General features: G+C 39.6%; 1 protein-coding gene across 3 annotated transcripts in view; it reads right to left on the bottom strand.

The window, feature by feature from the left end:
- Window positions 1-23,167, bottom strand: part of ANKRD44 (ankyrin repeat domain 44) — a 215,367-nt gene that overhangs the window by 119,101 nt on the left and 73,099 nt on the right. For all 3 annotated transcript variants that reach the window (XR_013347556.1, XM_077830497.1, XM_077830496.1), the window contains exon 2: window positions 8,348-8,431. Coding sequence is in view for 2 of the 3 variants with exons in the window: in XM_077830497.1 (XP_077686623.1) it covers window positions 8,348-8,431 (84 nt within the window). In the remaining variant the exon portion in view is untranslated. The remainder of the gene's footprint in view (window positions 1-8,347; window positions 8,432-23,167) is intronic.

Consider the following 23,167-nt stretch of genomic DNA (forward strand, 5'->3'; position numbering starts at 1 on the left):
TCCAGGTTCTCTCACTCCCTCACCCCCCTCCAAAAACCCACCCCCATACACACACAAACTCACTCTCCTGCTGGTAATAGCTCATCCAAACTGACCACTCTCCAAGTTTAAATCCAAGTTAAACCAGAACATCTGGGGGGGGGAGGGGGGGTGGTAGGAAAAAACAAGAGGAAATAGGCTACCTTGCATAATGACGTAGCCACTCCTAGTCTCTATTTAAGCCTAAATTAATAGTATCCAATTTGCAAATGAATTCCAATTCAGCAGTTTCTCGCTGGAGTCTGGATTTGAAGTTTTTTTGTTTTAAGATAGCGACCTTCATGTCTGTGATTGCGTGACCAGAGAGATTGAAGTGTTCTCCGACTGGTTTATGAATGTTATAATTCTTGACATCTGATTTGTGTCCATTTATTCTTTTACGTAGAGACTGTCCAGTTTGACCAATGTATATGGCAGAGGGGCATTGCTGGCACATGATGGCATATATCACATTGGTGGATGTGCAGGTGAACGAGCCTCTGATAGTGTGGCTGATGTTATTAGGCCCTGTGATGGTGTCCCCTGAATAGATATGTGGGCACAATTGGCAACGGGCTTTGTTGCAAGGATAGGTTCCTGGGTTAGTGGTTCTGTTGTGTGGTATGTGGTTGCTGGTGAGTACTTGCTTCAGGTTGCGGGGCTGTCTGTAGGCAAGGACTGGCCTGTCTCCCAAGATTTGTGAGAGTGTTGGGTCATCCTTTAAGATAGGTTGTAGATCCTTAATAATGCGTTGGAGGGGTTTTAGTTGGGGGCTGAAGGTGACGGCTAGTGGCGTTCTGTTATTTTCTTTGTTAGGCCTGTCCTGTAGTAGGTAACTTCTGGGAACTCTTCTGGCTCTACCAATCTGTTTCTTTACTTCTGCAGGTGGGTATTGTAGTTGTAAGAAAGCTTGACAGAGATCTTGTAGGTGTTTGTCTCTGTCTGAGGGGTTGGCGCAAATGCGGTTGTATCGCAGAGCTTGGCTGTAGACGATGGATCGTGTGGTGTGGTCAGGGTGAAAGCTGGAGGCATGCAGGTAGGAATAGCGGTCACCACCTCCCTAGGTAACGCATTCCAGTGTTTCACCACCCTCCTAGTGAAAAAGTTTTTCCTAATATCCAACCTAAATCTCCCCCACTGCAACTTGAGACCATTACTCCTCGTTCTGTCATCAGCTACCACTGAGAACAGTCTAGAGCCATCCTCTTTGGAACCCCCTTTCAGGTAGTTGAAAGCAGCTATCAAATCCCCCCTCATTCTTCTCTTCTGCAGACTAAACAATCCCAGTTCCCTCAGCCTCTCCTCATAACTCATGTGTTCCAGTCCCCTAATCATTTTTGTTGCCCTCTGCTGGACGCTTTCCAATTTTTCCACATCCTTCTTGTAGTGTGGGGCCCAAAACTGGACACAGTACTCCAGATCAGGCCACACCAGTGTCGAATAGAGGGGAACGATCACGTCCCTCGATCCGCTGGCAATGCCCCTACTTATACAGCCCAAAATGCCACTGGCCTTCTTGGCAACAAGGGCACACTGCTGACTCATATCCAGCTTCTCGTCCACTGTAACCCCTAGGTCCTCAAGGAATCAGGCCCACATTGAGGGTCTCAGAGCCCAAGCTCCAGCCCAAGCCCAAATGTCTACATTACTATTTCTAGCCCTGAAGCCTGAGCCCCGTGACCCTGAACCAGCTGTCCAAGGCTCTGAGACTCAGTGCTGTGGGTTTTTATGGCAGTGTAGATGTACACTTAGTGTCATCAACTACACCCAAAAGTCAAGATTTGCATGACTGGGTCCTTAGCTGGCAATTTTGTGGATATCGTATGAGGCAAAATAGAAATGCATTTTGCTCTTACACAAACGAGAAGGATAACAACGTAGGGTTTTTGTAGTACTTTTCCTTCCATAGGGCTCAGAGTATTTTACAGAGATTTGTGAATAATATCCCCTGCTTTCAGATGAGCAAACTGAAGCACAAAGAATTAACAGGCTTGTCTACATGGTGTGGCAAAGTAATCCTGCTTGAAACAGTACTACAGTAACACTCACTAGGAACCTTTTAGAGCACGTTAGCAGGGAGTGTCGAATCAGTTAGAGTGTAACACTTAAGCACGCTACAATTTATACACCTCTGGTGTGCACTGTCACACTATGTAGACAAGCTCTAAGCAACTTGCCCAAAGTCACTAGCAAGTCAGTAGCAGTTACAGAAATAATTCCAGACCTCCTGTCTCCCAACTGCATGCACAATGCAGTTTCCCCTGATACATTGGCCTCAAAGTCCCAACAGTAGCTTGCTAATGTCAGTGAACAAGGTACACAACAGACAACACAGGAAAGACATATGTGCAGTGGCAGGTGGCATTTTATAATCACACTTCAAACTACATGTGGAGTATTTCTGTTCCAGTACTAGACTTTTCAGGATCCATATATGCACAAATAATTCTAGCAAAATGCAAGTTTGCTCAAATCGTCTTCATTTTCAAATGTGGTAGTGTGATGTAACAAATTCCAGGCTTATTCTGAGCATTTCAGTATTAAGTAAAATACAGGAAAAGCTGGATTTTCAGTCAAACAAGGACATGTTGTGAAATGACAAAACACTTACATAAAATGTGGTTACTAGCCTAGAACAGCTTCACTTGCTAGTTAGAGTGGTTATTTTGTCATACCAAGGTGATATATGCCATCATGTGCCAGCAATGCCCCTCTGCCATGTACATTGGCCAAACCGGACAGTCTCTATGCAAAAGAATAAATGGACACAAATCTGACATCAGGAATCATAACATTTAAAAATGGGTAGGAGAACACTTCAACTTCTCTGGCCACTCAGTAAAAGATTTACGGGTGGCAATTTTGCAACAGAAAAGCTTCAAAAACAGACTCCAATGAGAAACTGCTGAGCTTGAATTAATATGCAAACTAGACACAATTAACTTGGGTTTGCATAGAGACTGGGAGTGGCTGGGTTATTACACATATTGAATCTATTTCCCTAAATTAAGTATCCTCAAACCTTCTTGTCAACTGTCTAAATGGGCCATCTTATCGCTACAAAAGTTTTTTTCTTCTGCTGATAATAGCTCATCTTAACTAATTAGCCTCTTCCAGTTTGTATGGCAAATTCCACTTCCCTGTATGTATGTGTGTGTATATATCTTCTTACTATATGTTCCATTCTATGCACCCGATGAAGTGATCTCTAGCCCATGAAAGCTTATGCTCTATTAAATTTGTGAGTCTCTCAGGTGCCACAAGTATTCCTGTTATTTTGTCACTGTTACAGAAAAGGTTTCTGTTAAATCCAAGTGACTAATCCCTCTTTGATAAAATGGGATTTGAGGAAGATATGTGGCTTGTAGATCACTTGTCTAAGAGTCTCAGTCATTCTGAGGTCTGTCTTATTGGCTGTTGATGTGGGTTCTGTAGTGGCCAAATTAAGTCTTTTAAATAATATTTTTATTAATCAATCATGAATACACAAATGTGAATTCATGCAAAGAACACAGCTTTTTTCCCCTGAAAATGGAAACACCATTTATTAACATATTAAATCTTCAAAATGATTTTTCAAATCTCTCTTTACCTTACTCTGTTGACTCCTAGCAAGGGTCATGCTTATGGGGTTTGGTACCATACTTACAATACCTTTAGTCTAATACTTACAGAGTAAGACACTGCACTGGAGAACATTAAATCTTATGTATAATAAGTATCTCCATTATTTTGGATGAATTCTTGATCGTTTATGACTATGTGGATTATATAAGGTAAGCAAAAGTGCTCAGTATTGTTTTGCTGCTGGTCCTCTTCCTACACATAATCTCAGGATAGGAAACTGTGGCCTCTCATATTGGACTACTAATCCTCATTTGTAGCTGTGTACATTAGTATCATCTCAAATTCATGCAAATGTATTTAAGTTTCTAGCTTTCATGGTTGCAGACTAAAGCTTGAAAGCATGACACAAGTACTCTAAGTTCAAAAAACAGAAGGCAAATAAAAGCATCCAAAAATTAGTATTTTTTTTAATTTTAGGATTTTGTAATAAATGATGATGATTTGGAGGGGCCTGACTCTCAAATTTTGAGCACTTCATGTTGGCAATGCTACTTTAAGAAAAATGAAACCAGTTGCATCTGTACACTGCCTACACATCTTAATTTGTTCCCCATCCCTCCAGCTAGTCCTTCTCAATCACTCCATTTCAGGAAGCACTTGTGTAGATAGATCTTCATAAAATGACTGCTAGAGACTTCCACCTTTCATAAAAAAAAAAAAAAAAAAAATTGAAGTAGTGAACAATGGAGAGGTATGCAGTGTTGTTCTTCCAGACCTGAAGAACAGCTCCCGTGTAGCTCGAAAGCTTGTCTCTCTCACAAACAGAAGCTCGTCCAATAATGTAGAGGTACGTCAGCAAGCTCTCATAATGAAAGTCAATGTGATTTGTGCGACTACTTCCCTTATGCGCCTTTGAAAATCCCAACCCAAGTTATTAATAAATCCCTACATAGATTAACTGTAACAAATATAGTACATGCAGATGGTGCTTTGACTGGTAGAGCTGGTGAAAAATGCAATATATTTTCCATGAAAAGGTTCAAACATGATAAAACGTCTGGCAGAATTTCATTTTTTTTCCAGAATTTGTCACCTTTTTCAACAAAAATTAAAACAAAAAACAATTTTGGTTTATTCCCCTCCTACACACACACACACACACACACACACACTTTCTCTGCCTGGCATAAAGAAAAAAGGGAAGAAAAAGGGAAGAGGGAAAAACAAAGAAGTTTTTCAGTTTTCAAAAACCACACACTTTTTGTTCTTTATCTTTTTAAAGTGGAAGATTTAAAATATGAATATTTTATATGAAAATTATATGAAAATTATATGAAAATTTTCTTTAAGTTATTTTGTTGCAGTTGAAAAGCCATTTTTCTCCGAAAAAAATTGACCTGCTCTTCTCCCTGGGGGGCTGGAATCCTGGATGAGTGAAGCCCTAAACAACTGCCTAGATTTCAGATGCCCACCACTGGTTCACACTGTGTATGGGGCCATCACTAGAGGGAGGGTCAAAAAGCTCTTAGGGAAGAAAGAATGAAAGAAAAAAAATCTCAGAACTGTCCCCCTGTTCTTCTCCAAATTAAAAAAACTAACAAAATTACATCTATATTTGCATGTATAAAGGGTAAGTGTTAAAAATACCTGCCTGCAGCTAGCTCAGTGGTTTCATAGTACAACATATGTTGGTCTATAAAACTAAGACACAGGGATTCCAATCAAAATCCCTACTCCCTGGGCTGTAGGTCAGTGAAAATTGCCTGCAGAGCCACCTCTGGGTAAAAGCAGTCAAATGTTTAGTGATAAGAAGCAACTACTGCCCGCTAGATAAAAAGTATCATTGCCATCAAGATGTAAAAGCAGCAACTGGTTCTCCACGAAGACCAGTGAGAAACACGGAGCAGTCACTCTGACCTCTATCTTGGAAAAATGAACTAAAAACAAACAAGCCACACTAAGCCAAACAGTTACAACTTTTTCTTGGTTACAAAATAAAAGTCCCAATTACAGAAGCATCATTTAGACCTCAGATTTCAGAACAGCAGGCGTGTTAGTCTGTATCCGCAAAAAGAAAAGGAGGACTTGTTGCACGTTAGAGACTAACAAATTTATGTGAGCATAAGCTTTTGTGAGCTACAGCCCACTTCATCGGATGCATGCAGTGCAAAATACAGTGGGGAGATTTATATACACAGAGAACATGAAACAACGGGTGTTACCGTACACACTGTAACAAGAGTGATCGGGTAAGGTGAGATATTACCAGCAGGAGGGGCGGGGGGGGGAGCCTTTTGTAGTGATAATTAAGGTGGGCCATGACAAGGTGTTGTCAACTGCTGGAAATGGCCCACCTTGATTATCACTACAAAAGGCTCCCCCCCCCCGCCCCTCCTGCTGGTAATATCTCACCTTACCCGATCACTCTTGTTACAGTGTGTACGGTAACACCCGTTGTTTCATGTTCTCTGTGTATATATATCTCCCCACTGTATTTTCCACTGCATGCATCTGAAGAAGTGAGCTATAGCTCACGAAAGCTTATGCTCAAATAAAATTTGTTAGCATTTAGACCTCAGAGTCATTTATTTTTTTAAACACACACTTCCAGGCTAGGAAAAATATTGTTTATATTGCTAGGTTACATAATTTGTTCTTCTAATTTATGATTTGCTCTGAAGTCTTTTCTAAGGTTAATATTCTATTTCCTTAGATAAGGACAACTCTCATGCTGCTTTGACAGTTTACTATTGTTAGGTATCACTTATTTTTCATAGTTTCCCATGTCCCATTTTGTTCAGCCATGCTAATAGCTATTCTGCTGTGGGCTCTGAAACATCACATATGACTTTAGAAATTCTTAAAGCTCACTGTGAGAGCAGTCAAATCGTATTTTTACTTTGTATTTACATTTTAACTCTTTCAATATTTTTACTATTAACCAAAAATGATCAACAAAAAACCCCATCACTAACATGCAATGCCAAAGTTTCCTGTCACATGGCTAGAAGTAGCTGAGCATTGCTGAAACGCTTACATGGAAGGCACTAGAAACAGACTGAAGATAATTCGCCTATGCAGTTGGGAGTTGTGGTGTCTTCTACCCATTCTTTTAGTGACATTTCCAGTGTTTGGTATTTATCTGAAATTACTATTTTAAATTTATATTTCTGAATATATCCTGAAAAATATTTTTGTAATTACTGCAAAGACCATTCCATTTCTTATATGCAGACGGGAAAGCTGGTGGGTCAACACAGTCTTGCAAGGGCTTTCACTGTACTAAACAGAATTCTGCATAAAAATGTTCACATCAATTATCTTTTTTCCATTAAAAGCCATGGTCTCCTCATATAAAATATATGCTACCCACTTAATATTTTACCTGGGAATTGAGTACATCTCCATAGCAACAATCACCAGCAACCTTGGACTGAAGGGGACATGAAAACATTTTATGGGTAGAACTAGAAAGCATGTGACCAGCTGGATCTACACAACAAGAGTTTTTGACAAACTAATATGCAGTATAAAAAACAGATTATTCACCTTGTAGGTGTGTCAAAATTCCATTGTTACGATTGGAGAAAACAAAAATAGAAGGGGATATAAAGCAGACAATATTTTACAATTAGCACCTTTAGATTCTTATTTCAGGACAGGACATAAGAACTGATACTTACATCATCAGCTTTACCTCAGCCTCTCCTTTCACCTCTCTATATGAGCCTGATCTGACGTCCACTTAAGTCAGTGGCAACTCATTCTGTTGAGATCACTGGGAGTTGGATGGAGCCCTGCTGAACTAAAGCTGGGGGATCACTGCTACAGCTGTAAGACAACTCTCGACGTCTACCTCTTTCAACCAGATATTTGGCCCACAATGGCCACAGGAGCTGTAGTTCCAATCAAGAGCCTCCTATGTTGTAAATAAACCAGACAAACCACTGGAACTAGCTCAGAAGAAAATAACTGAGTTTTCTGGTCTGGAAAAGACACAGGGAAAGGATGTTTAACTTAAAAGACCAAGTTGACAGCCTGCAAATCTCTGTGTGGTCTCAGCTCCACGGTCTAACCAGCTCCAGAGCTTACCAACTATACTCAAGATGCCAGCAAAAACTGCTCATTTTAACAGTTCTAATGTCATTGAATACAATGGGGAAAAGTGTAAGGCAAAAAACAAACAAGTTCCTAAAGAAGAGCAGGCTCAGCTTTAAGATTTTCCGCTATTAAATACTTAACCTCTGCTTGTTTACAGCTGTTTACCATTGTCTAAGCTAGACATAAGCCAATCTATCCTGCAATAATTCCTCTGTGTATATATCACTGGCCAAGCTGCAGCTTCCTTAATCTTGTTGTTTGAGATAGCTGTAGTGAAATTAGCTTAGACATTAAATATATTCAAATCCTGAATGAAGGTCAGTCCCAAATCTGCAAGGGCTCATTATTAGTGAGAAATTCTACAGAGATTCAAGATATGCTACTTTCAGCTGTTTTTTATTTCACAACAATAGGGATTTGGACAAAACTTACTGTCCCTGACTGACTTGCACATTTAAAGTAATTATGGTACATGTAGGGAATTACTACCCTGTGCTGTAGATAATTATTTGTTCCAGTAATAACTAGGAATCTATTTAAGCCATGAATCTCTAGCTACCAAATATTTTCCATTTTGTTAGTTTTTTTATACTAATGGAATCATTCATATCAAAGCCATGACAGTTCATAAGCACAGTTACATACACACACAGTCACTTACCAGAGCGTTAACATCCTCAGTTTTGTAGATCAACATCCGTATCTCCTCTGGATCCCCGCTGAAAATTGCTTGGACCAGTGGTGGCTGAGAACAGAAAACAATCATTAAAGGTTTGGTTTTTGTTCTTTTAAAGACAACATATTATTCCTTCTAACATTTACCAATACAGTGCACAGACATTATGCATTCAATCCTTCGCCAGTCGCAAATCAACATGAAAATCTTATAAGCAAGTTTTATTAGCTTGCACCCGGTATATCTGTATGCCTGAACATGTAAGTGTACAGATCGGGATCCCCATTAAAATGGCAGCTTTTGCCAACAGATACCACACAATTAGCATAGTTGTTTCCTAGTCTAAGTATGAGATTACCAGTTTTCCCTTAGATACTACTGAGCTCTAGCTGTCAGCATATGGTGAAGTTTTAATGACAACCACTCTATAGACAGTAAAGCAGAAAATAATATGAACAGCAGTGTATTTCTCAGTGATTATTATGCATCTCAGGTTATTTTACTAAAGAAAAAGCCAATAATCACAGTTTAACTACCCAAGAAGTGAAAGAATCGTCTCACTGCTTGAAATTAGGAAATGGAATGTACAAATATATAATAAGGCAGAAAGAAGGAAAAATCTGGCACACACATTTCACACAAGTGTTGTTGACAGGGGAAAGATGACATCACTGCCAGTTAATCAGAATGTTGACTACTTCACACACTCTCTCTCTCTAGGTTTGAATTAGGCCCACAGCACTATGGTATCTGAGTTATCAACTAAACTGACAGGAACAATCAACTTTGAAATCTACTCAATTTAAAAAATAATTGTTTCAGATAGCAGACCACAGATCCTGTGCCAATGTTTGCAGTTTTACAATCACATTTTGCCTTTTTAAAAATATTTTTCTCTCCTCCTTGGTGTATGAAAAGCCCACATAAGCAGCAGGGGAAAATGACTAAAACCCTCTATTCCTGTAAAGGGTTAAGCACATTTGAAATGCAAATTGACTTCAAGGAGACTACTCAAGAACACAAAATTAGATAAAAAGAAAAGGAGGACTTGTGGCACCTTGGAGACTAACAAATTTATTTGAGCATAAGCTTTCGTGAGCTACTGCTGTAAAATTTGTTAGTCTCCAAGGTGCCACAAGTCCTCCTTTTCTTTTTGAGGATACAGACTAACACAGCTGCTACTCTTAAACCTGACAAAATTAGATAGAGCTTAAGGGACCTGACTATACACAAAATGCTGTATAATGTCAACAAAGTAAAGGAACGGGGAAGATTATCATTGAAAGAGGACAGAAGAAACACTGTCCTGAGTTCTTACTTGTAACAAAAGCAGGTAAAAAAATTCTGACAGACATCATTTTTAAATTGACTGTGTCCCTTTAAGAGAGCCTAATCGCGAGAAGAGGCCAGGGAATTTGGGGACTGGATGGATACACCAGATGTAAGGAGGGAATGTGGGATGGGATGAAGGAAAATGGAGAAGAGAAAAGGGTTAGTTAAGTGGAAGGTTGAGGTGAAAATTGTTCCTCTCTCCCTGTATTTTGAGGATAAAATTAATAATAATATATACATATATCCAGTTATGGATACCACACTTTAAGAAACGCTGAACACCAAAGCATTATTATCCTTCAGCTTCATCTCTCTACTTATCAGGTGTTCAGTTTGTGAAAGACGTTCTTAATTAGGTTCCCCACTACTGATGATGCTTTTGCAGTGCAGGCTTAAAGTTCTCCTCGAGCTCTTTCTCAATGCTGCCCATGTTATAGACAATAGAGCTGAGGCAGGTGAAATCACCAACAATCTCAACTGGCTGGTCGCCCACTAAGATACTAGAGCCTGCAGTATGTTTAAAATCATCAACTGGAAGAACTTCGTTTTTACCTTACTTCATTTTCAGGTTGACTTTTGCTGCATAGCTTTCCAGGGCTTTATGTGTCATGACTAGCTCGTTCATTGATTTGAAAACTAGCTCTATGTCGTTGGCAAAACCTACATTGGTGAGGTTCTTATCATCATGGCGTATTCCTAAACTGCATTCACTTAATGTCTAATCAAGCACACAGTCTGTGACAGCACTGAAATGTTCTGGTGTAGCAACAAATCCTTGTCAAATGCCCAACCTAATCTGGAAGAAGGAGGTTCTTTTCCCTTTTCCAAGAACACAGCTTGAGGAGTCACCATAGAGAAGATGGAACATTCTACAGAGCTTCCCAGTGAGGCCTGTGAGTTTCAAGATCAGTTAAAGCGATTCCCTGTCAACAGAGTCAAAGGAGGCCTTGATATCCACAAATACAATGTGAACAGGGCACTTGAATTCTCGTGCCTTCTCGATAAACTGGTGGACAGATGAAGATTTGCTCTGCTGTGAAACAGCCAGGAGTCAAGCCAGCTTGTGGTCTGCTCTTACTCCTCAAGCTATCAGTGGTTTATTGCTGAAATTTTAAGTCCGAGTTGAGAATGTGCATCTGCTGGTGTTCATCATAGAAAAAGTATTGTTCTACTTGTTGGCTGACAGTGGGAAAAAATGGAGGTTGTGCAAGTTAGGTATGTGTTGATGATGGATGTAGGATGATCTGAACTGATGATTTCCTTGATTTGCAGCCAGTGCTGTTTACACATGAATGACTAACTCTACCAATGATTGTTTTCTTTTTTGGGGTGGGGGCAGGGTGCAATTTCCTAGGTTTTTTAAAATGTACAATGTGATTTTGTAAGTAATGAGACTGAGAGATTTAATGAGATATTCTATTGATAGAATAGTTAAAATATTTAATTAATGTATTTATTTATAGAAAATGTTTTGACTGAAAATTCCTTCAATTCCAAAAGCAGCAAAAATTTCTAATATGAAAAAAAATTAGAATGTGAATGTCAAAAAACGCATAGTAAACTAATGGAACTGGAAATAGAGTGCATATGTCATTCATGTTTTTTCTATTCCAGATTTTGAAAATGTGTACACTTGCTTTATTGATCTGGATTTCAAGTGGTGTCAGATTCCAGAGAAGACGTCATTTAGGACGTGTACAAAATTTTCTCTTCGAAATCCAAACCAGCAGCCAACATAAAACTTTTGTTTTATTGTTATTTTATAATACCTATTACATTTGTGATTATGAAATGTGTCAATATTTCTTACTGTAGGAATGTGGTAGTGAATAAGTGACATTTCTTAAAAATAACTTCTAAGATTTCTTCTGCAGAGATCTTTCCAATTTTAGGTGCATTGTTTACTCAGAGAATCATGTGTGTCTTGTTACACACTGTAATAGCGAGGATGATCTCTCTTATAGAGATTCTCCCCTCCCCCAAATTTCCGTACACAAGGTATGTGCACTCATTGTGATGGGACATGCTACTCTGCTTGGTCCTGAGAGAGGCAGAAGAGTGACTGCATTAGAAAGTACCATCCAGGCCAAAGTTCTATGAGGAGAAGAAAGAGTTAATCAGCAGAACTACAAAACAACATGGGGTGAAGTCCCAGCCCTACTCACCACAGAAAACTAACTTTTCTGTACTGTTTTTACTCTATATTGACACAAACAAATCTTTGCTTCCTCCAGTTTCGTTATCCCATTAAATTCCATAATATATTATACATCAACTTGATGTAGAACACTCTATAAAAAATTATTTAAAAAACCACATTATTCAAAAGGCATTTCAAGCAAAAGAGAACAAAAAAAAATCATGCAGCAAAGCAAAAGGTAGAAGGTAAAAGAGTCATACAGACAATGCAGCGAGACAACTGACATTTTAATACGAAACAAATGAATCTATTCAAGCCTTCACAATGCTCAGAAAAGACGAAGGGACTGATTCTGCAATGCTCAAAGAATGCAAGATGAAGCCTAATATTTGTGTTCACACATTTTTTGCAGTGCCGCTGTCAACAGTACAAATACAATAATCTCTTCTCTGATCCCTGTTCTATTCCTGGCTGTCAGTTTGGCTCCAGATCTTGGCTGCTTTCAATTTTTCTTTAAATAGGCAATCTTTTGCCCTAGGGATGGCTAATGTTTCCAGGTGAATCAGAGGTTATTTCCTGCAATTCCTGGAATCCTGCAATTCTTCTACCCAGAAAACCTCAGTGACAAAGCTATGTTGTGGCAAACTTATGAGCCAAGTCACTGAAAATAACTCACAACTTTTTAAATTTTAGGTCACTTCTAAAAAGTGAAAGAGCAAAACAAATTGATTCAATTTGCCAAGTGTCTTTTCTTCTTACTAGCTACTTCAAACTGATCGTTTGCCCCAATTTCTGTTTCTCATTTTAAAATGTGTCTGGAGATCACATCTCCAAATTACCTGAACAATTAACAAACTGCTTCGGAGTTAAATGGATCAAATGGAGACAGAAAAGATGCTGAAGACTGGTTAAAATCTGGCAGTATTTTGCTGTGTTAAAAATGAGGATGACCAAAAAAATAATGACAGGTTTCAGAGTAACAGCCATGTTAGTCTGTATCCGCAAAAAGAACAGGAGTACTTGTGGCACCTTAGAGACTAACAAATTTATTTGAGCACAAGCTTTTGTGGGCTACAGCTCACTTCATAGGATGCATAGATGGAACATATAGTAAGAAGATATATGTACATACAGAGAACATGAAAAGGTGGAAGTTGCCATACCAACTCTAAGAGGCTAATTAATTAAGATGAGCTATTATCAGGAGGAGAAAAAAAACTTTTGTAGTGATAATCAACATGGCCCATTTCAGACAGTTGACAAGTCCTCATGTTAAGTATCCTCACACCTTCTTGTCAACTGTCTGAAATGGGCCATCTTGATTATCGCTACAAAAGTTTTTTTTTCTCCTGCTGATAATAGCTCATCTTAATTAATTTGCGTCTCAGAGTTGATATGGCAACTTCCACCTTTTCATGTTCTCTGTATGTACATATATCTTCTTACTACATGTTCCATCTATGAACCCATGAAGTGGACTGTAGCCCACGAAAGCTTATGCTCAAATAAACTTGCTAGTCTCTAAGGTGCCACAAGTACTCCTGTTCTTTTTGCAAAAAAAAAAGAATGTACAGGAAAATTTGATTTATTCATCAGTTCTGGTGATAACAGACTTTTCCCCAAGCTTAAATAAAATATGTGCAATGGTAAATTATACATTATCTTTAGGATTATAAAGGGGAGATTTTCAAAAGCACATATGGCTTTCAGGAGACCAAGTCCTACTGGCTTCCTAATCTCTTAAATGCTTTTGGAATTCTCCAATTCCGTGGGACATGAAATGTCTTTAAATTTTGGGTATTGTATAGCTTTGAGCAAAATGAGAACAAAATCAATAAATAATACATGGTGCATTTGGTAAAAAATTATTCTCGCTGCATGTTTCCAGCATTGGGTGCTTCATTGTCCATCTATTTCAATACACTGTAGGACGCCAGTATTTTAGCTAGCAATCCTTTTTCATACTGTATTTATTATACAGGAAGGACAGAGATGTAAGAACAAGAGTATACCTAAAAGAGTCCACAGACTCCAATAAGATATAATTTCTGAATGAAGTGAAGACCACACAGTAAAAATCTCTATGGAAATAAATCCCAAATTACAAGAAAACAAATAAACCAGGTCTACTCTACTGGCCTCTTGAAAAGGAAGACTATATTGAGTGCACAATACTGATCCTGATGGGGGCCATCGGTGCTACTACTGTAACAGCAAACCCTACTCACCTCCAATCCCATCCCAGAAAACAAGATCCAGAGTGTGTACAACGATAGTATGAACTGATCCAGGAGTTACATAGGATAAACCCAAGATAACCCCATTGGTTGTCGGCTTTACGGGCAGAAGTAACTCTGACAGCGTTATGCCCAAATATATATGCAGGGTTATGCATATACATAGACAGTAAACTATACCCTTACAGTCTGACCCCAAGATGGTGTAAATCAGTTTAGCTACTTTGACATAAATGATCTGATGCCAATTTACATTTGGCCTTCTGTCTTCAAGAGGGACCCAGCCATTTGCTTTCTAAAGAGTGAGGAGCTTTCAAAGGAGCTTTTCACTTGCTCTCTCAACCAGAAGTCAGCAAAAGACCGTTAGGTTCAGAATGTCAAAAGAGATAAAATGGTCATCAGCAGGACAGAGCAATAGAAACCATTGTGGTGGGTCCGCTATGTCCTGACGACTTTATGGGAAGGGGAACTCTTTATTAATGACTAGCCATTTCCACTTTGGCTGTAACTGTCCTCTTAATTTCTCAATATCCTTAAAGCCTCACTCACACATGCAAACCCACACCCACCCCTGTTCCTCACTAACCACAGATCCTCTGGAGAGAGTCAGCATCCCCTCATCTCCTTCTATGCTATGCAACAGCTGCAAACAAACACAGAAATGGAAGAAAAATTGAACTTTTGCTAATTTGTCTTTCTTCATAGTTTCATAAATCAAAAACTATCTCATCTCAGATTATCATAAACCTACACACACACCCCATGTAAACCAAAATGTTAATAATAAAAACCAGATTATAATCATCCTGCCATGATCTGAAATATTTCAATTGCTTATATCTCCACTTCTTTAATTGTGCCACATTTGGGTTCGAAATGGTTGAAAATTATTCAGCAAGTCAATCGCACAGGTTGTGTACATCTAAAAATCAATTCCTGCATAACTGAGAGCTAGGGGCTCACACTAATGAAGAAACAGACTCCTTATATTTATTTAACCTTCATGAGATCAGACTAATAATCTGGTTTTAAAGCTCTTCCTTACCCTTCAATCTACCTCTTATTTATAGTCATTTTCCTAGCTATCCATGATTACATACCAGGCTTATAAAATCATTGTCCTAACCTAATCTGAAAACCCAACAATCAGATCCTGAAGTGGTCCTCAGTTTCTACCTCACTCAGGCACCAAGACCAGGATTTTTCCCCAAAATGAAGAAAATACCTTAGATTTATTTGATAAAGAACCAAATGCTGAGGATACTATATAAATAAGTTAGAGTTGCACTTTAAGTAAACAAAGCAGTATTAAAATCTCCTCAAGAAGATTCAGCTCAATTAAATATTGGTCACAGAAACTGTTCGAGGATACTTAGAAACCTTTGAAAAAGATTTCATCTTGGAGCAACTTTTAGTCCACAGGGAGATGATCTCAGAAAATGGCCCTCGCGCTGTGACTGAGACCCAGTCATTGCTGGTGCCTCTTTGTTCTTCCCTGCTATGGCTTGGAGGGAATGAAGAACTTCCGACATTTCAAAAGGGGAGGGGAGGGGAGGGGAGGGCAGAGGAGGGATCATAGAGAACAGCTTGGTTTGCGCAGTCCCATTGGAAATGTTAAAGATAAGTCTCTCAAGCCTTGGGGATCTGTACTACATTACATGCTATCCAAATAGCAAAAAGAAAAGGAGTACTTGTGGCACCTTAGAGACTAACCAATTTATCTGAGCATGAGCTTGTAGCTCACTAAAGCTCATGCTCAAATAAATTGGTTAGTCTCTAAGATGCCACAAGTACTCCTTTTCTTTTTGCGAATACAGACTAACACGGCTGTTACTCTGAAACCTATCCAAATAGCATTACTATTGACCACTGCGACAATACAGCTATGGGGTTTAAAAAAAAAAAAAAAAAAACAGCAGCAGGAGGAGGAAGTTTCTTTATCTGTCTAAATGTTCTACAGGAATGGAAGCTCAAATGCCATTTTGACTGTTCTGCACGATATTTCATCACAAGAAAAGCACGGGGGGATATTAGCCAAAAACAACCATCACCCCACATTGGTATCAATTCAGTTTTCCAGGAAATTTTTTACCAGCAGATTCACTTGCACCCCTCCCTCACTTTAAAAAACTCAGTACAAAAATGTTTCCCCAGTTATTTACAGCATCGGCTAATTAATAGATAGGAAACAAATATTGCATACAGTATTGTAGCCAAACCATTTCAGGTGCTAAGTGAGAAAAACAGAGCTGTTCAAAATGGATACCTATAAAAACAGCCATGTTAGAAAAGGCTAAACATTTAAATAGTCCCATTAAACAACACAATTAGGACTGACTAGGGGCCAAGTCTTCCTCCCTCTGGACTCAATGGGATGACTGCCATTAACTTCAAACTGGAACAGAAGCAAATACCAGATCCAAATCTGGTATTCAAAAGTTCACACACATTTCTGCTCGCATTGAAGGCAATGCAAGTTATGCTGTTGATTTCATTGGCAGCAAGACTGGAAGCCCTGAACTGGGGAAGAAAACCAACTTTTCAAACATAAGGCCTGGTCCAAAGCCCACTCAAGTCGATACATTCTAGTTCTCTGCTTTTTGAGGTTATTTCTGTTCTGTGCACAAACTATTTCTTCCTGCTCTTCCTCTTTATTACTGTTAGTTCATCAGTCAACTAATGACTCACGCTGGTTGCAGATTTTTGTTTCTCAGTTCCCTCTCCAAAAACTATTCTAGTATCACCAGTGCTAGTAATTGCTAGTCAGCTCACATTATTGATAGGCGCTTTCATCCAGTTTCCACTGTCCACAGCAGCAATTATTCTTAACAAAACATCTCTTCCTAACCTGTCAATGAAACGCTCATCTTGTGCTGGTAGTCAGGATCCAAATTCACCATCGAGTTCCGTACAATTAAAAAACATAGTGAATACAGCTGAACACACATCTCAGATGAATAAAACTGGGAGGGGTTCTTGGGGTAGCAGGATGGTGATACTTTCCATTTCATATAAGGGAATGTTTTAAAGTTGAGCCTCAATAAGGAATGTGGATAGTTCAAAGAGAAGAGAACAACACATTGATTCAATTTTTATGCAGAAAAATTCCCAGTGAAGCAATCATTAATATCTTTGTACAGGACTCCAATACTCAAAAATTCTGTGCAATCTTTGTTAACACAGGAGTTATTATTTTCTCCAAGTGAGGTAAGAAAGAGAAGCTGCTAAATCTGCCAGTTTGAAAGATGTTTTCTTGTAAGTTAAAAGGCTTTTGCAAAAGTCTACAAAATTTGTGAGCAATAGTGATTCTCTTGTTAATTCTTTAGGCTTCTCCTAGTCCATCGGCATGCCTAAAGACAATCTGGTGACACAGGAAATGCACTGCAAATGGAGATGTGCTTGCTGCAGGAGTAGGCACAACCGCACAAACTTTAATCTAGCAAGCGCAGTAACGATAGCTGTGAAGATGTGGCAGAGTGGCCCCTGGCTGGGCTAGCAACACTAGTATGTACCCAAAGTCCCCAGCAGGCTTGTACAAGGTTGGCTCCCCAACACCAAAACCTGTGTTATATCCCCACTACCACTTAACTCTTGCCAGCTAGATTAAAGCTAGTGCAGGTATGTCTGCAAGCCCCTGTGCCCCGAGCCCGCTGCCTGGCAGGCACGCCGGGCGGGTAGAGCGGGGCAAGCACCCGTGCCCCCACCCTGCTCCCCAGCAGAAGTGCCAGTCAGGCAGAGTGGGTCGGGGGACGCCCATTTTTCTGGGGGCCCCATAATTGGCCTCGGCGTGGGTCCCGTTGGCACAGTGGCTAATCCGCCACTGGTCTCTCACTCCCTTCTGACCAGGGTATTTCCAAGCAGCACAATTCCCTGCTTTCACTGTCTTATTCCAGCAGAGACAGGCTGCCTAACCACACCTGCTTGCTTTCTCTTCAGATGTTAACATGTGTAATTACTACGGTTATAAGGTACCACACAGCACCGCCTGTTGCAAGTCTATTTTATTCCTGAGGTAAAAGGCATTACAACATTGGCTCAGAACAAGTATACTCATGACATGTTTAGTCCATTCTTTATACAGTTCAGGGGTCTTTGATCTGGAGTTTCCAGGAGCAGGTAAATTACAAGACAATTGGCTTCTCTCCCCAGAGTGTAGCTTCAAAAGGATGAATTCGAAGTGGGTCATGTGTATTCCCCTCACCCTCCAGATATTTCCTAGGAAAGCCACTTTACACGCAATGTCCCAAGAAGTCCTTTGAAGTTCCAAACATTTACATTAGTCAAGTCCCTAGAAAAGCTACGTATAGTCCAACAATAACACAAACAGTTGCATCTTCAATACACTGGATGCCAAGGGCACCAAGCCCAATTCAGTAAAGGTTTAACTTAATTCAGGGAAGTTTATCTTAATTCCACAAGGTTTGTCAGGATATACCAGGATACTGTCAGTCTGTCACAACATGATCTTTGCAAATACTCCAGTCACTGAGGTTACCAAACAAAGGATGACAACTTCAAGTGGAGAATAAGCAGCAAGAACAAATGACTTCAAAACACAGATCCTAATTTCATAACAAAGTCCTTAGTTTTGAAGCCAAGGATAAGCAAATAGGATATCTATGCAGCAGTGCTTATAAAAAGGGGTTCCCATGAAGCTTCAGTGGTCTCTAAGCTCAACTATTCTAAGCAGTCAGGTGTGGGAAGAAAGAGGGAAGCATCTTGGGTAAGAGAGAGGTCTGTGACACAGTGGGCCACTGGAAGTTCACTACTCTCTCAGCAACTTGTCAGGTCTGACATAGTCACTACACTGCTGCCATGAGGGGCGACTGCCGACATATACCCAACCTCTTACTGCCCTGGGTCTCATTTATTGATCCATGGAACGTGTGTCAGCTTCACTATACCTAATAGTAACAAAAAATGCTTTTTTAAAATGAATTGAATATTCATGCACATGGTACCAGATTTGTTTTCCCTTGAAATTCCTTGGTGGCAGTGAAGAGAACTTTAGGGAAATTATTCCTCAGAAAGTATGCTGTTTCCTGTTGCTTGTTTCCGATCTAGTACTGCCCTTGTGTAGTTTAGCAGCTACAATGTAATGCAAAAGTCAGATTAAGGTTGACTATAATGTTACTTGTATTAACAACATTGTAACCGTGTGAAGGTGTATATCAGTTCATAACAACGCTTCATTCCTATGTTTGCATTTGGAATGTTAAAGCTGGCCTGGAGATCGGCCTGGAGATGGGAGTTGCCTTACCGAGTGGGAGGTCAGTCTAAGGAGACAATTCAATTAACAGTAGGATACCAAGGGAGAAAAAAATCACTTTTGTAGTGGTAATGAGAGTGGCCCATTTCAAACAGTTGACAAGAAGGTGTGAGTAAGGGTAGGGGGAAATTAGTAAGGGGAAAATTAGGTTTTGTAATGACCCAACTACTCCCAGTCTTTATTCAGGCATAATTTGATGGTGTCCAGTTTACAAATTAATTCCAGTTCTGCAGTTTCACATTGGAGTCTGTTTCTGAAGTTTTTGTTGTTGAAGAATTGCCACTTTTAGGTCTGTTATTAAGTGACCAGGGAGACTGAAGTGTTCTCCTGGTTTTTGAATGTTATATGTTTGCAAACTGGACACCATCAAATTAGGCCTGAATAAAGACTGGGAGTGTTTGGGTCATTACAAAACCTAATAGTAAGGCAACTCCCATCTTTTCATGTGCTGTGTATTTATACCTGCTACTGTATTTTCCACTCCATGCATCTGATGAAATGGGTTCTAGCTCATGAAAGCTTATGCCCAAATAAATTTGTTAGTCTCTGAGGTGCCACAAGGACTCCTCATTGAATAAACTGTTGTAACTCTTCGTATCTTATGGTGAAGACGGAGGCAGCCCAGGAACTCAACTTGTGCAGAATACAGAAGGCCACCTGCTAGGTAGGGAAAACAACCAAGAAAATATCCTAGCAGTGCTACCAAGCCCCATACTGGCTCCCTGTTCACTTCCAGTGCCAATTCCTCACACACTACTCTTGATCTTCAAGGTCTTCAATTTGTTAGTACCCAGATACATTCAAAACTACTCCTCCATTCATGAACCACTGAGATAGCTACACTCCTCTAGGGCAATGCAGCTGATAGCTCCCAGAATGAAACTCTCATTAGCTGGAGACAAGGGGCTCTCCACTGAAGGGGTGGAATGACAGCCAAGCCCAGCCCCAACCATTTTCACAGAGCATGTTGCAAGACTCATCTGTTTGTAAAAGTTGTCTCACAATAATGGATGACAAGGAATTACAGCAAGCAAACCATCCATAGAAAGTAAAAGCTGATGAAACTGAGAGAAGTAAGGAGCATAGGCCACTATGGACATCTCTATGCAACATTTAATTACAGTGCATGGTGCTCAGATACTATGGTGTCTTGAAGTAAAACAGGTTAGATAGATAGAAAAAGATTTGAGGTTCTTAAAAAAACCCTGTATCATCTATTTTAAAAACTTACGGACCAGCTCTCAATACATTGCTAGGCAGTGCCACAGATTATTAAACCTGAAAGAACCTTAAAAAAAAAACTAATTAAACTTTAACACTTATGCTGTTTATTTTTGCACATCATTCAGTCTGAACAATGAAAAACTAGTTCTGTTCACTCTTTCACACACAAGCATAATTAATCTTATAAAATAGAGTGTTGTAATGTTTGGGTATCTGGAAAAAGTTTAAAATTAAAAAACATTTAAATTTATTAACATATTTCTGTTGAAAACATTTTAGTGCTGTTGTTGTTTTAAAAACAAATCTATGCCTTGAGCCTCAAATAGGCTTTTATAAAACAGTAAATCATTATTTGCTCTCCAGTTCCATCGTATATAGTCTGATATTGTCTTTTTAAAATTTCCCTGTAAAAAAGCAACATTACAAAAAAAGCTAATTAGATAATTTATGGAACTGCTTATTAGCCAAGTAAGTGGCATGTTGCCTTACAATACTTTGGTCTGTATCATTGCAACTGAGCATTATTTAGAACATTTCTCTAATGATAGCAACAAAGAAAGTTGGCGATCATCAGTTGAATTGCTAAATTCACACAACTAATTGGGTAATCAAATCAGGAGATGCAAATTGGCCACTTCACTAAATAACTACACTGCATTACAAAAAAAACCCCAACAAATGACAACAACAGTAGTAGGATTTCCCAGTTGCGATCTAGTTCACTGTCCTTTGACGATTTCACAGCCTGCATTCAAGCCCTGGTGGAGGCTGTTGGGATTCTAACAGCATTTCCTTTTAACAGTGCTTCTCTCAAACATTCCCACATTTACAGGTGTTTCTGCAGTTCAGGGAAAAGCACATTAGAGGGACAGTGTGGGGGATAAATTTGTCGCCACCTATATTTTACAATTCTAATCAATGGAAAGGGTCAGGGCTTTGGTTTCCACGGCTTTCAATCTGGTTTACATGAGCCCTATGTTTAAGCTTAATTTTTTAAACTGCATTTTCAAATGGTTAAGCTGAACACCCACAGGGCAAGGAGGAAGCCACCGCCTCTGCAGCCAGGCACTCAGATACCACAGAATATGCTCCGAGGAGAAAGTTCAGGATATACACCTTAACACACTTAAAACTGCCGTCACCAAATAAGGACATTTCACCAGAGAATTAGATCATATCAAGGAACAGGTCACCCAAATAGCCCAAGAGAAGCTGCTTCAGCACAGGAAAAAACAAAACTTTCCAACCACACATCCCTAGTTGTCACCTACCACTCCACCCAGGAACCCATACCAGACATCAAACAATTATAACCCATATTTGATGGGACCATATCCTGAAAGAAATCTTTCCTGAACCCCCTCTTCTGGCCTTCAGATAAGCTTGCCAAGCTCATAACCAGAAGCAAGCTCCCCACAGACCAGGACACACCAACTCCAAGTGGTACCAGACCCTGCCAGAACAGATAAAACTTGTAGACATATCTCCACTGCTGTAATGATCAATACTCTGCCCTCCCCACACACAACATACCTTTCAAGATCCCTGGGTCCTACATATGCCTATCACAAATTGTGTTGTACCTCATCCAGTGCACTAAATGTCCCAATAACTATGTGGGTAAAACCAGACAATCACTATGCTCTCAAATGAACTCACACAGAAAAGTGATAAGTGACAAAAACATCAAATCACTTGTGGGTGAACACTTTTCCACAAAGCAATCACTCCACATATGACCTCTCGCTTCTCATTCTCAAAGGAAATCTGCACAAAACCTTCAAAAGATGAGCCTGGGAGCTTAAATTCATAACTTTGCTAGATACTAAAAACCATGGACTTAATAAATACCCTGGATTTATGGTTCATTACAACAATATGTAACCTACTAAACCCTCCCCCTGTTTTGGCAGGGGTGTTAACTGGCCACTTCACCATGAATGGTCTCTTACAATATGTGTCAACTACTTAAGCTAAACAATCTGTTCCACCTCCTATTTAGCTGAGTGCCTTTTCCAGACTGGAAGAAGAGCTGGTCCAATAAAGATATTACCTCAACCACCTTGTCTCTCTTTTACTCCACAAGGCATTTTCCACATCTAAATCCTGCTTCTACTTAAAGTACTCGCATCCCAGTATAGAGAATTCCCTCTCTCTGAGGCTTTCACTCTGACATTACATTAACCTAATACTAAAGCAATGTTATTAATTTCAGATTCCTTGCTCCTCAGGGCTAAATCCAGTAGCGAGACAGTGTTCTCTCTCCCCAGAGGGGAACAGACAAAGGCTTCCATTGTTCCACAATGTTTCTCAAACCAGCTGAAAATAAACAACAGGGAGCAGCCCAAAGGCCCGGTGCTACTCCACTTTGAGAACATGGGGCAGCTTTTGTGGTTTGGATACATTCTAACATCAGCTGTCCCCAGCCAGTAACTTTGTTCTATCTGCACCATAATCATTTCCACCACACACTGAATTTTAGCCACTACTACCGTCATGTCAAACAAAACTGTATAAATATTTGAGCAAGTTTTCGCACACCAACTGCTGGACATTTCCAGTCTGGTTTCAGGTTATGCAGACACTCTAGTATCACGGTGCTA

Source organism: Eretmochelys imbricata, chromosome 11, assembly GCF_965152235.1.
Source record: "Eretmochelys imbricata isolate rEreImb1 chromosome 11, rEreImb1.hap1, whole genome shotgun sequence".
Taxonomy (NCBI): Eukaryota; Metazoa; Chordata; order Testudines; family Cheloniidae; genus Eretmochelys; species Eretmochelys imbricata.